The sequence below is a fragment of the Lathyrus oleraceus genome, chromosome 3 (assembly GCF_024323335.1).
Source record: "Lathyrus oleraceus cultivar Zhongwan6 chromosome 3, CAAS_Psat_ZW6_1.0, whole genome shotgun sequence".
In the NCBI taxonomy this organism is placed as follows: Eukaryota; Viridiplantae; Streptophyta; class Magnoliopsida; order Fabales; family Fabaceae; genus Lathyrus; species Lathyrus oleraceus.
Window position 1 is genome coordinate 235,077,219 of NC_066581.1, and position 13,776 is coordinate 235,090,994.

Consider the following 13,776-nt stretch of genomic DNA (forward strand, 5'->3'; position numbering starts at 1 on the left):
CTTTAGAGTTGTGAAAGATCGTTTTGTCGTGTTCGTCTGAGTGACCAGTGTCTTCTAAAGACACCATTGTCTTCTAACATACACACACTAAAAACTTTTGAGAAGCCTCTTATATTTTAATTAAATCACCCAAAAAATATTTTTGAGGCCTAACTAGTTGATTAGGAGAGCTTCTTATTGATTGAAAAGATATTTTCTAACTGAATAATCAATTAGATTATTTGTCTAACCGATTATATCATGTTAGTTGAGTCTAAAATCAATTAGCAGAGACACTTAATAATTAGTAACGGCTATATTAAAACCTTCGCTCTGTGGGCTTAACAATCAATTATATATGTTGTCTAATTGATTATGACATTGAATAAGCATGTGAATTGTTTCCAAATTTATACATCGTCTTGGCCAATAAATAGAATGATTTTCCATCACCTTTTCATATCCAGAAAACGAGAATAAATCTGACTTTTCATTTCTCTCACCATCTTTGTTTGGTTTGGAGAGTAACAATTCTAAGCCTTGTTCGCTTTTTGGTTTGGATATTAGCTGCTCTAAGCCCTTGTTCGCTATTTAGTTCAAAGTTAGCATGATAATTTAATTTTCTTGTATAAGAAGGTTCAGGGACACATTCTTTTAAAAGCTCTCAAGTTTAATGGATACTCTTAAAAATTATTCTTGGGAATAGGATTAGATCACCTTAATATTATATTTGCAGTCCAGGAACTCAGTCAACATATAAGCAATCCCACCAATATCCATCATACAGTTTCCATTTGAGTCTTGCATTACTTAAAGAATTCTCTAGCTCAATACCTCTTCTTTCCTTCCTCCTATTCATTACAACTCAAAGCTTTCTCAGATTATGATTGGGCTACATGCCTGAATACAAGAAAATCCACCAATGGCTATTACATTTACTTAGGCAGCTCATTGATTTTATGGAGATCAAAGAAACAACCTATTGTTTCTTGTAGCTCCACTGAGGCAGCGTACCGTGCCATGGCATCCACGGTCTGTAAAATTTAATGGCTCACCAACATTCTCCAAGAATTACGCATTTCTTTCACTCAACCATCCCCTACATATTGTCATAATGCTTATGCACGTCATATTGTCAGCAACTCCTCATTTCATGAGCACACCAAACATGGATTGCCACCTTGTCAGAGAAAAGCTTCAACTCAGCCTATATCATCTACTACCAGTTTCTTCATCTCAAGTAGTTAATATTTTTACTAAGCCCCTTGACCTAAATCCTTTTAACTATAATCTCTCACACCACCTACCCTCAAGTTTATAGGAGTATTTGAAACTTAACTATATATTCCTATTATTTTAGTTATAGTTAGTTAGCTAGTTTATTGAGGTTTGTTTGTTATATAAGTTATTTGACCTTTTTACCCTTGTAAATAATATTTTGATAATTCATTAACTCAGTAATTCAATTTAGTCCAATAGACCTTTCACACGATATCCACTTAGAAGATGATTTTTGTAATCTCAAGATTTTTCTTACTAATAATACATTCTCATGGTCAATTTGAATTTCAAACTCAAAATTGATATCTCTTTCAAGTGTTTTTGGATTCAGTCTTCTCAATTACTAATTATAAGATTACTTTAATTTTTTTTAATATGATATTACTTATAAAATTCAATATATATATTAATGATTTTCTCTAAAAAATACATATATTTGAAATATTATTAGAAAATGTAAAAAAAATTCTCTACTATGATATCAATAAATTATAATAGTAATATAATATTTTATCAAATTTTTTATTTTAATAATTTTTTAATAATGTTTATTAGGTTGCAAATTTTATAATAAAGTTCGAAGGAAAGAGTAATTATTTCAAATTAATTTACACCTTTTGCACCAAGTTTGTTCATATATTTTGCTTTACAAGCATTGACAAAAATAAAACAAGTTGTCCAAAGCAACTCCATATTTTAGGTTTGTCCCTAGCAAAGCGTTTTGGATTGTTTAGCATTTTATATTTGTTCCATATTGTCTCATGATTTGTCTTTATTAAAGTTATGACACAAACCAACTTTCTTTAATGAGAAAAAGGCAAAGGACCACGAAGGAATGAATAGCCACAAAATGAATGAAGAAGTATCAACTTCAATGGATATACAACGATACAAAATGTCCAATATTGATAGGGCACTAACTTTTTTTTTTTAGAAAAATATTCTCTCTATTACAAGTAGGGGTATTCAAAATCGAACTATATTAATAGAAAATTGTTAATTAAATTGAATATAAATTGTATTTGCTATGATAGTTTAACATTGCATATTGTAAAGTTTGTCCAACCTTGTTGAAAGACTTGATACATTATGACATGTATTCCCATATCAGCTTATTGTGGAACATGGTCATTTCCATAGAAATAGTAATTTTAGTTAATGGTGATATAAATGTAAACCACGAACAAATATGTTAAATTGCCAAGCTCAACATGTCTTTGATTGTTTTAGATACTCTCATAACTTTCATAAACTTTGATGAACTTGAGAAATGTTTTCCGTCTTCAGGTTCAAATGCTTTTAGTTTGGATTAAACCTTATTCAATTACTTATCATGTTCAACCAACAACTTTGAATATTTTTAAGTGTAAACAGAATCAAATCATCTACTTCAAGAAAATAAACAACTCTTTTATATAAATCTACTCTATGTTTCAATTGATAAAAATCACGATTGACTTAAGTTCTTGAATTATAATCATTTAGAGTAAATGATTTTGTACTTTCTAAATCTCTAGTAAATGATTTTAATGGAAGGAGAAATTAGCTAAGTGTTTTTAAATATTAGGCATCAATCAATCATCTATAGGTTTGAATCGGCAAAGTTAAATGTTTTTAAATGATTTTGCAGTGTTATTTATTTGTCAGTGGCATAATTCTCGAATAAATATTAAAAATGATTTTTTAAATGGTGATCTTTCAAAAAATTTATATGGTACCTCCATCAAATATTTCTCATAATCAATGGAAAGTGTGTAAGTTAAATAAGGTTATATATAGTTCGAAACAATCTCCGCAAGCTTGGTTTAAGAAGTTTATCGCTGCTATAATATTTCTTGGTTTTCGATCTAGTGATCATGATTCGACTTTATTTTTCAAGGTCGCCTCACATGGTTGTGTTTTACTTTATATATTGATGATATGATTATTACATGTGATGATGTTGTTCAGATTGATAATTTGAAATTACAATCAGCTAAGTAGTTTAAAATAAAGGATTAGTCTTTGCTACTTCTTGGGGATTAAAGTTGTCTACTTTCCTAGAGGCTATCTTTCCTCTCAATCAAAGTGCATTTCCAACATCCTTCAACAAATCCTCCTTTTTTATATTAGAGAAGCAAATAGTCATATTGAATTGAATGTGAAATATGCTTCCTCTGACGGTGTTCCTCTACCATATCTCACTTTGTATCATACTTTAGTTAGCAACTCGAAGTATCTAATGATTATAGGCTTGATATTGCTTATGTTGTTCATGTTATCAGACTATTTTTTGTCTCCTCCTCCACAAAACGTTAGTCATATATTTTTGCATTCTTCGTTATCTTCTAGGAAACCCAATTTTAGAGATTTTTTATTTTTCTCATCGTCCTCATTGGAGTTTGTAGTGACATATTTGTAATAGTTTTCAAATAGGACAACATATGTCCTTCGTTGGGCGCCCACCCTATGAGGCACCACACATGGCGTGTCCTTTACGTGGCACCAGGGCTCACCCCAAGGGGAGATGTGGATAATACCTTTTATGCAGTCCCTAACTGCATGTATGGAGTCATGTTATGACTTTTTAGGAAGTAAGCGGTTAATAGTTCTCCCTAATCAAGGGGAACAGTTACCACTTCTTGAGGGGTCCCTAAATCCTAGGCACATACGTCTCTATAAATACTGCAACCTTAAGGTTGAGAAGGACATGTCTTAAACACACATGATATATACCTAAAATCCACAGAGCTTCTCACCTCACATGAGCTTACTCTCTCATCACCGTAAACACCGCCAAACAAAGCCTCACGTTGCCGCGAGCAAGCCTTCAACCAAAAAAAAAATACTAAGGTCTACGGCCACCCCTACTATCTTAGGGGTACCATGTATTTTGTACTTTTTGACTAGTACAAAGTTACATGCTTATTTTTTATGCCGATTGAGTTGGTGACTCCACAAATCGCAAGTCTACCACATGTTTTTGTATCTTTTTTGGAGCATCTCTCATTTCTTGGAAAAGTAAGAAACGGAATATTCTATTCTGGTCTTCTTTAGAAGTTAGGTATTGTACTATGACATCCACCATAACTGAAATAGTTTGGTTGCGTTAGTTACTTTTTGATATGAGTGTTCCTCTTTCTAAACCAACTCTCGTGTATTAAGATAACAAGAATGTCACTCAAATTATTCACAACTTAGAATTTCATAAATGTATCAAACACATTAAAATTAATATCACTTCGCTTGTAATCATCTTTATCATAGAATAATTACTCTATTGTTCATCTTCTTGCAAATAGTTGTTTTGATTACTAAGACCTTTTTCTTAAAAATTTCCTTTTCTTGATTGACAGAAATCTTTATACTTTCTCGTAATTCATTATAAGTTTGAGAAAAGATATTAAATAATAATATTATTATATTATTAATTACTAGTATGAGTAGATGTGATTTGATCTTTTCTAATATATAATGTTTATACTCTATTATAAATATTATTCTACATATTTTTGCTATTATAATAGAAACATTAGTCTTTCTTTTTAAATAATCAAAGTATTGATTTAATAATTTATTAATATATTAATTATTTAATAAATTTAAAAAATAATTTTATTTAAAGATCATTAGAGACAAATAGTATAATAATGTGTTATGACTTTATTAAAGTCAGCTTGACAAAAAGAATGAAAGGGTGTACTCCAATGGATCAAATAACTATCATTATACACAAAATGTTAAATGTTGATATGTCAAGCTTTTTCTTTTTTCTTTGTTGACAAAAAGGCAAAGACTCGACGAAATGGAATGAAAAGGTGTGCTCAATGGATCAAACATCATCATTATACACAAAATGTTCAATGTTGATACGTCAACATCGTTTTTTCATGAAGAAATTAAATGTGATATGCGCTTAATTTGAAAGATTCATTATTCCCGTTGAAAATAATTCTATTCAGAAAAATTAGATATAATTTTTTTAGGTGAGTTTTTTTTAAGACGTAGAAAGTATGGATAATAGTCTTATATTGATTAAAAATGTGGAAATTTGAATAATTATTAGTGAGAGAACAAATCTAGCTATCACCTTAAGATTTTGGTGAATATACGTGTCTTTCACATAAAAAACATTATAAAAAAAGAAATCTTACAGTATTGGATGTTCTTTCATGAAAAATTTTCAATTAAAATATGACAAGTATATAATTTTTTAATACATATATAATTTTCTTTAATTTTACCTCATAAATAATATTTAAATACACTTGTTATATTTTCATTAAGAAATAAAAAAAACATATTTAAAAAATTGTATTTAAGTTTTCTTCTAACTATAATTAGTTTGTGACTTGCGCGATGCACGGATGCAAATTAGTTTTAATTTATTCAATGTTAAATTTTAATTATTTTATAATTAATTTTTATTTTCTAAATAACTATTAAAATATCATCAATGGTTTATATAAAAAAATTTAGTGACATAAAAATAACGAATATCAGAACGAAGCACAGATATAAATTAGTTTTAATTTATTCGTTTTAATAATTTTATGATTAAAATTTGTTTTTTATTTGTTAAATTTTAATTTTATTTTATAGAATTATATTTAAAAAATGTTCTAGTGAGAATTTATATGATATTGTAGCGAGAATTCAAAAGATACATTAGTTTTATAAAATTATATTAAAAAATAGTATAGTGAAAGATAGATAGGACATGTCTAATTAATATTTTATAGAATTTTTAATCTGTTTTTTTTTTGTCTTTTTTTCCAACTTCGTCATTATATCTTTATTTGTTTATTTTATATTTTATTTTAGTCGAGTTTTGAAATTTTATAGTAAAATTTCAAATTCTAATGATATGAAAATAATGGATATCACGTGATGCATAAATATAAATTAGTTTTAATTTATTTTATATTGAGTTTTAATTATTTTATGATTAAATTTTATTTTTTATTTGTTAAATTTTAATTTTAGTTTATAAAGTTATATTAAAAAATATTATAGTGAGAACTTATATGATATTGTGTACAATAGTGGGTGAAATTCCCTTCCTATTTATTATATAAAATTATTTTTAAAAAAATAATATAGTGAAAGATAGGTCAAATATGTTCAACTAATATTTTATATAATTTTAAATTATTTTCTTTTGTTTTTCTTTTTGTTCAGCTTGATCAAAATGTTTATTCTATATTTTATTTTAGTGGAGTTTTGAAATTGGTAAAGTGAAAATTTAAATTTTATTATATACAACTATAATAAAAAAGATTATAGTGAAAATTTATATAAAATTTTTAATAATTTGTGAATAACTAATACATAAATTGATACATTATTATTTTAATTTTATAAAAAAAATATAATTGTAAGACAAATATAAATAACATTGTTTAAAATTTATGAAAATAACACATTTGTGTTTTTGTTAGAATTTGAATCAATGATATAGAGAATAAATATTTGTTAAGTGAAGAAGAATTTTAGAATCTAGAAATTTAGATGATTAAACACAAAATAGTTAAAGTAATAAGATGATAACTTAACACAAGACACAAATAATTCTATTTTCCGATTAACTTTCTTTCTTCTCCTTGATCAGTACTCTCTACCTTGGACCACCTCTTTACACGATTCCGAGCTACAATCACCTGTAATCAATGATTTAATTATATTAAACAGATAGCTATGATAATTTAATTATTATACACTGTCAGTTACTATAAAATAATTAAAATACCTGCTCGTCCCAGTTTGTTTTATAGGTGATTATAACTAGCACTATAGTTTGAATCAATGTTCCAAACAACATTCCCATCCAAATTCCCTACAAAAGTTTGTTCAATTGATTAAGAAGAATAAACATGTAACTTATGCAGAAAACGTGTCCATTATCCGACACGATACTCAAGTCAACGTGTCTGTATCAGTGTCAGTGTTTCATATAAATGCAATTCGTAGACAAAACGGATCGTAAAATCCTACCTTGACTTGCCAATGAATGACATTACCAAGTACAATTCCAACAGGAATACCTATGATGTAATAACATCCTATGTTCACATATGCTACAATGCTTTGCCACCCTGCTCCAATAGCCACTCCTGTTGAAATCAAATCACATTTCTGTTTATCATTTCTTACCTTAGGATTCAATGCATTCAAGAGAAAATGTTGCAAATACTACCTGACAGTACCGGTTGAACACTGTTTAGCAGTATAGAGATCGATAACAAAGGCGATAACTCTCCGACCGCCGCAGCCACCTCTTTGTTTGAGGTAAATATATAAGCAAGTCTTTCCCTGAAAAACAAGAAAAACAAAAACAGACAGGATCCGATGGCCAACGACGTAAGCACTGTCACAACGATAGAGAATTTCGCGGCTTTCGCGCTTCCTTTACCAAGCTCATTAGATACTCGAACGCTGCACGATAAAGTAAATAATCATACAACATATGAAGAAATATGAATGCATTAATGATAGATAAGTGGTTGTAATTTGTAACAATGCTATTACCTTGCAGCAGCCATGAAACCGAGTGATATCATCATTTCCCATCCATTGATGTTGAGACTGTAATTAATCAAACTCGATTTTTAGCAAGCAATAAACACAGCACATAAATTTCAATAACATGAGTGTTGGCGTTGCAATGCATCAGAAGCATTACCATATAGATAGCGCGTCGATTTGAACCTCTGCGTTTTTCATGTTTCCTGTCAAAAGAACCAATATCGTGTTGTACCAGAGTTCAAGACTGCATAACAATATAAACAGATTCAAATTTCACCGCGATTCAAAACATTCACTGAATGAAGTTTATGTCAATTGATCGAAAATCGGATAGTTAAAGAGCTTACCACAACATGGCACCAGCTGAAAGGGAAAGTTTGACAACAGGCCAAAGGTCTTGGAATGCTAAAAAAGAGAAACCTTTCCAAGTTTCAGGACACCAACCACATGTAACAAATATAAGCTGACCAATGTTGGGAATCCAGTAAGCCAAACTAGTTGAAATCATCGCACCGGCGATCCCGAATTTGTATTTCATTGTCAAAAGCCAAGAGAGGAAAGCGTGGATGATGATGGAAAAAGCAGCCAAGAATGCAATGATGGTGTTCTTGCTTTGGGATTGAAGGAATGTTTGACAAGTGAAGGAGACAATGAAAGCAAACATAACAGGAATCGACCATAGCGAAATGGTTCCTGCAACTTGTGCTATGCTTTCGTCTTGGCCCAAGAGGATCAAAATTGGAGATGTGAGGAAGAACACAGGAAGAAGAATGATTGCAGTTAAGAATAAAACTAGCCATGATCTTTGAAGATACACTCCCATCATTCCATATTCTTTTGCTCCATATGCTTGTCCACAAAGGGTCGCCAACGCACTCGCCATTCCCAACTACAAAATTCATTTTACAAACAATTAACTTGTGTTAGTATCAAGGTTTTCGCAATCTCAGTTGATATAGGTGTTACAATAATGATTATGGTCATCGCAACGTGGATTAACCTAAATAATAGTATTTGCACCTTCCAATATCGCTATTTTTGTTAGTATGATCTATGAAGTACTAACACAGACATCAAATAACATGTTTAACAATGTATAGATCAAATAAAAACACATAGGACCACGGTTCGATCCCCGCGTCTGCGATCAGGAAAAGGTTAGAACCATTTAATGTAAGAAATGACCCCGAACCCGATTAGTCGGCTCAGTACACTTGACTATGGAAAAAAAACACACATAACAAATTATTCACACACCAACAAAGTAACAAAACTTTGAATGTTGTGATTGAGAAAATACAAAGGTCCCACTTTTGCTTCATTTTCACTAGAATATTTGAAATAAAAGTTTCTCTCACAAAGTAATCAGTAAAGCCCCATTTCACTAATCTCTAGAATCACCACTCAAACACCAAGAGATTCTATTCTAACATACCAAAAAGGGTAAGAAAACAAAATCAAATATTTATTTGAAGAAACAGAAAAACACAGAACAAGTTCCTTAAAAATAACAAATTTGTGAGAAACCAATAGTAACATAAACATAGTAGTATGTTATTAACATGAGAATAGTACTGAACTGACCAGAATACCATTGGCGAACCTAATGAGAACAGTGAAAACAAGAGCAAAAGCAGCGAGTTCTTTAGAACCAATATGTCCAACAAAAGCTTGACTAATAACTTGAATACCAAAAGTTGAGAATCTCGTGAATATAGCTGGTGCTGCAACTATCCACATAAGCTTTGTTTCATTCCATACCCTTTTACCAAGTGTCTCTTCTTCTTCATTTTCTTCTGGTTTTCTCAGTAGCTTTTGCTTTAGATCTCCTTCCATTTTGTGAGGATGAGTTTTTGGCGTCTGAGAGAGTATGCTGTGTGTTTACATCAAAAGAAGAGAAACATTTAGAAAAAATAAAAGGAAGAAAGTGATGATATAAATGTGAAAGGTTTGTTTTTGTAATAATAATTCACAAGTTCGTTTTCATGCATACATATACTACTATTTGTATTTAGAACATCTATTCTTTACTAGTATAAAATTTTTCTCCTAATTTTTTTCTTAAACTTCTTGAAAAAAAATTATATAATTTTATTAAATTGGATAAATATATAAAACTTTGATGAGACATAATGGATCTCTTTCGGTTTAACTAAATTATAAATCGGTTAAATTTTTTGAAAATAATTATTAATTATATTTTTATTACGGTTTTACTCTAATTCGAAGAATTAATATATTTAATAATCTAATTTTAGAAATGAGAGTTAAGAAATTATTTAGTTCTCTCTTTATCTATGGAAGTAGGTGGGAGAGGAAGTGAAACCAAACTCATATATTGACAAGAAGATTTTACATATGTGATGGGGAGGAGATTCTCTCATGTGGAATGTGAACCACATGATGAGAAGTTTTGGCATATTTTGTCAAATCATGAAATTATTTATTGTCTTGAGAAGTTGTGATTCAGTGTTATTAGTGTTATTGTAAACACAATTTCACACTAATCTTAATTTAACATTTAGTTTTATTGATTGAGTTAAAATCCACCTAATGATTCATTGAATTGAGACATTTTTAACCATATAAAGAATTTTAAAATTTTGTTAATGTCTGACCTATTATTTGGACACTTTTAAAGACTAATTATATAAACTTATTGACTATTGAATATCAGCCATCATCACAAATATATAACAAATATAAATATTACTAATTTATTTTGAAATGTATAGAAAATTAACGTTTTTTTTTTAAATCACACCGTTCATGCACTTATGTGGTTAGTTAGCGCTTTGAAGCGGATGAATCAACAACCAATGACTCAGATTTTGCATTTATTTTTGAAGGTTTAAAATTAATGTAGGTTCGAAATATATGATAGGATTGTGTAAATGTAATGTATGAGAATTATATATTCAAAATTAATTTTACATTTTTAATTAATAATGAATTTTGGATTTTGTGAAACCAAACAATGTTTTGTTGATTTCGATTTCAATACGTTGCTATATTTGAGATCATGAATGACGAGGTTATCGACAACTCAGTTACGACACTACAATTTTTTTATTAATATATTTTGTCACAATTCTGATTGGTTATTTATTTATTGTTATTTAAATAATATTTTTAGCATGGCAAGTTACGTAGCCCATTGCACTTCCTAAGTTCCTATGTTTTTTTGCTACCTTAATAGGAAAGAGACAGTTTGAAATTAATTTCCCTCTCATGTGGGTAGGTTTTCTAAAAAAAATTATTTATACTTTGTAAACTAATTGTTCCAAAATAGTAAATTTACAATAATTTTTAGAATTTATTACGGTTTTAACCCGGTTTTAGCTTATTCAAATTGTCTTTTCTTCACTTTTTTGTTTTTAATTGACTATTGTCCATTTTTTAATAATGTACTAATTTATTTATATTGTTTACATCTTACATTTTATAAAAACTCTCATACTTTTCCCCCCACTTTTCTCACTTTCAAGCACTTATCAATACAAACTTTGTCTATAAATAGAATTTTAGTTTCATTTTTCATTATTCAAATCTTTAGAGTTTGGTTAAAGTAGAAATTATCACTTGTAAAAGCACTTGTCTACTCATAATGAATAATAAATGCATTTTAGAAACTAATTTTAAAAAGTAAATGTTATATTTTTGGATTGTTTGCAACTTAATTATGCTGGTATAATTTTTCTGGAGCATAATTTAAATCTTTTGATATACCAATTTTACATTATAGATTCTTTAATTTACCAGCTTTTTTACTATTTTTATTTTGGTATTAGTTAAATTTTTAATATATATTTATTTTTACATTAGTGTGATATATATATATATATATATATATATATATATATATATATATATATATATATATATATATATATATATATATATATATATATATATATATATATATATATATATATATATATATATATATATATATATATATATCACTCATTGCTATTTTATTATTATTATTATTATTATTATTATTATTATTATTATGTGTATGTTTAACTTATTTAGTATGTAAATGAATAACAGTTTTTTAATTGTATTATCTGTCGTATTTTAATTGAATTAATGAGATTTGTTTAAGGTCTGAATTTGAATTGTTTTTAATTTAAAATAATTATAAGAAAAAGTGTAATTTAGAGATAATTGATTCAAGAATGAAACTTGTATCAGACTTAGTAAAAAAATACCAGATTTTTATTAACTGCTTTGTGAAAGTATTTTTTATTAAAAATACAAAAATTAATATTTTCAAAAATACATTTTAAAAGCACAAATTGACCATACAAAAGGGGACATTTGTGAGTTTAAAATCCGAGTTAGACGAGCGAAAATCGATAACACCTTTAAATTTTCTTTTTTACCTTTAGCAACTTTTTAATTATTTATAAGCAATTAATTTTCCAAAACAAAGTTTTACACTTTAACACGCCGACTATGCGAAAGCGGGTGGGATAGATTTCAGGCTAAAACTTGATTCCGACTGCGCGAAAGCGGATGGGATAGATTTCAGGCTAAAACTTGATTCCGACTGCGCGAAAGCGAGTGGTTCATTTAAATTAATCATTTTTACTAAGAGAAGATATTAACCCTAATTAATTACGTAATTAATATGACACCTTTGCGAGTACTCAATGTTGATGCGAACTACATTTCGGTTTCCTCTTTAATCAATTCATTTTTCTAAAAATTAGCATATTTCTTTATACAAATCCAAAAATCATTCATCATAGTCTTAGATTTACATAGCAACGATAGATAAAGATATGTTTGACATTGGTCTATGTGGGATCGATAATCTTTTATATTACTGCGATATAGAATTTGTGCACTAACTTGCCATATCAAGTTTCTGGCACCGTTGTCGGGGACCAACAGTCAATATCGTGATTCCATTGTAGCATCGTATAGACTAAGGCAGTCTTTCTTTTTCCTTTCTCTAGGTTGTATGCCAAGTACCCGCAACTCAGGGGACGAACTAATACATCTGATCGACGAAGTCGAGCGTTTTATCCTTATTGGACGCCGAATTCAAGAACTTAGAACTCAGTACAACATCCAAAATGACTGAGAACAATGATAATCGTCCTCTTAAGGACTTCATTGTCCCATTCCAAGAAGAGCCACATTGAAGCATTGCAAGCTGAAACATTATTATAAACGGGAACAAATTTACTATTGATTCAAATAATTTTATAAATATTATCAAAATAAAAATAATATTTATATACTAAAAAAATATATTTTTAATTCAAATATTTTTATATACGAGAACAGTTTTATTATTTATTTCAATATTTTTATAAATAATGACAAAAAAATAAATTATTATTGATCCAAATATTGAATAATAGAAACTTATCAACCAATTTTTATAAATATGTGAACAATATTAATGGTATTTATTAAATAAGATGGAGTAGATATTTTTAAATTGTATTATCTCTTATAAAATGATTGACTTATTTGTAAAAAAACTAAAACGACTGATTTATCAAATACATGTTTTAATAATTTTTATTTTTAATCATATTATTTATAATTTTGTTGTTTACATTTCATCTTTTACATATATTATTATTTCAATTTAAATTTACTATCATTCTTAATTTTTTTCAACTTTCTATTTTTATTACTGTCAGCAAACAAATGCACATCCAAAATCATATTCCACTAAAAAAACGTACATTGTTCGTAGGATCGGGTTTGTTACTAATTTACTTATAAAAAAATAACTTTTAGTCAAAATGTGTCAGAAAGATTATAAATTCTTCTTCCAAGGTTGGTATGAGGATTATTATTTCTTTTGCAGTCTATAGTTATGTGTGTGTGTGTAGCATTTTGTGAGTGGTATGAGGATTATTATTTCTTTATACCACTTACTTGTATTTAAGTAAGTGAGTGGTATGAGGATTATTATTTCTTTTGCAGTCTATAGTTATGTGTGTGTAGCATTTTGTGCAACCATTTTAAGAGTAGTGGAAG

At 28.4% G+C, this 13,776-nt stretch overlaps 1 protein-coding gene across 1 annotated transcript; it reads right to left on the minus strand.

The window, feature by feature from the left end:
• Positions 1-6,729: 6,729 nt before the first annotated feature.
• LOC127126554 (protein DETOXIFICATION 21) lies at positions 6,730-9,747 on the minus strand. The gene is made up of 8 exons (XM_051055499.1): positions 9,349-9,747; positions 8,112-8,653; positions 7,922-8,008; positions 7,768-7,824; positions 7,436-7,674; positions 7,234-7,352; positions 6,989-7,075; positions 6,730-6,899 (listed from the first exon to the last, which is right to left on the minus strand). The coding sequence occupies exons 1-8, from the start codon at positions 9,598-9,600 to the stop codon at positions 6,813-6,815; spliced, it is 1,470 nt and encodes a 489-aa protein (XP_050911456.1). The 5' UTR covers positions 9,601-9,747; the 3' UTR covers positions 6,730-6,812.
• Positions 9,748-13,776: the final 4,029 nt, after the last annotated feature.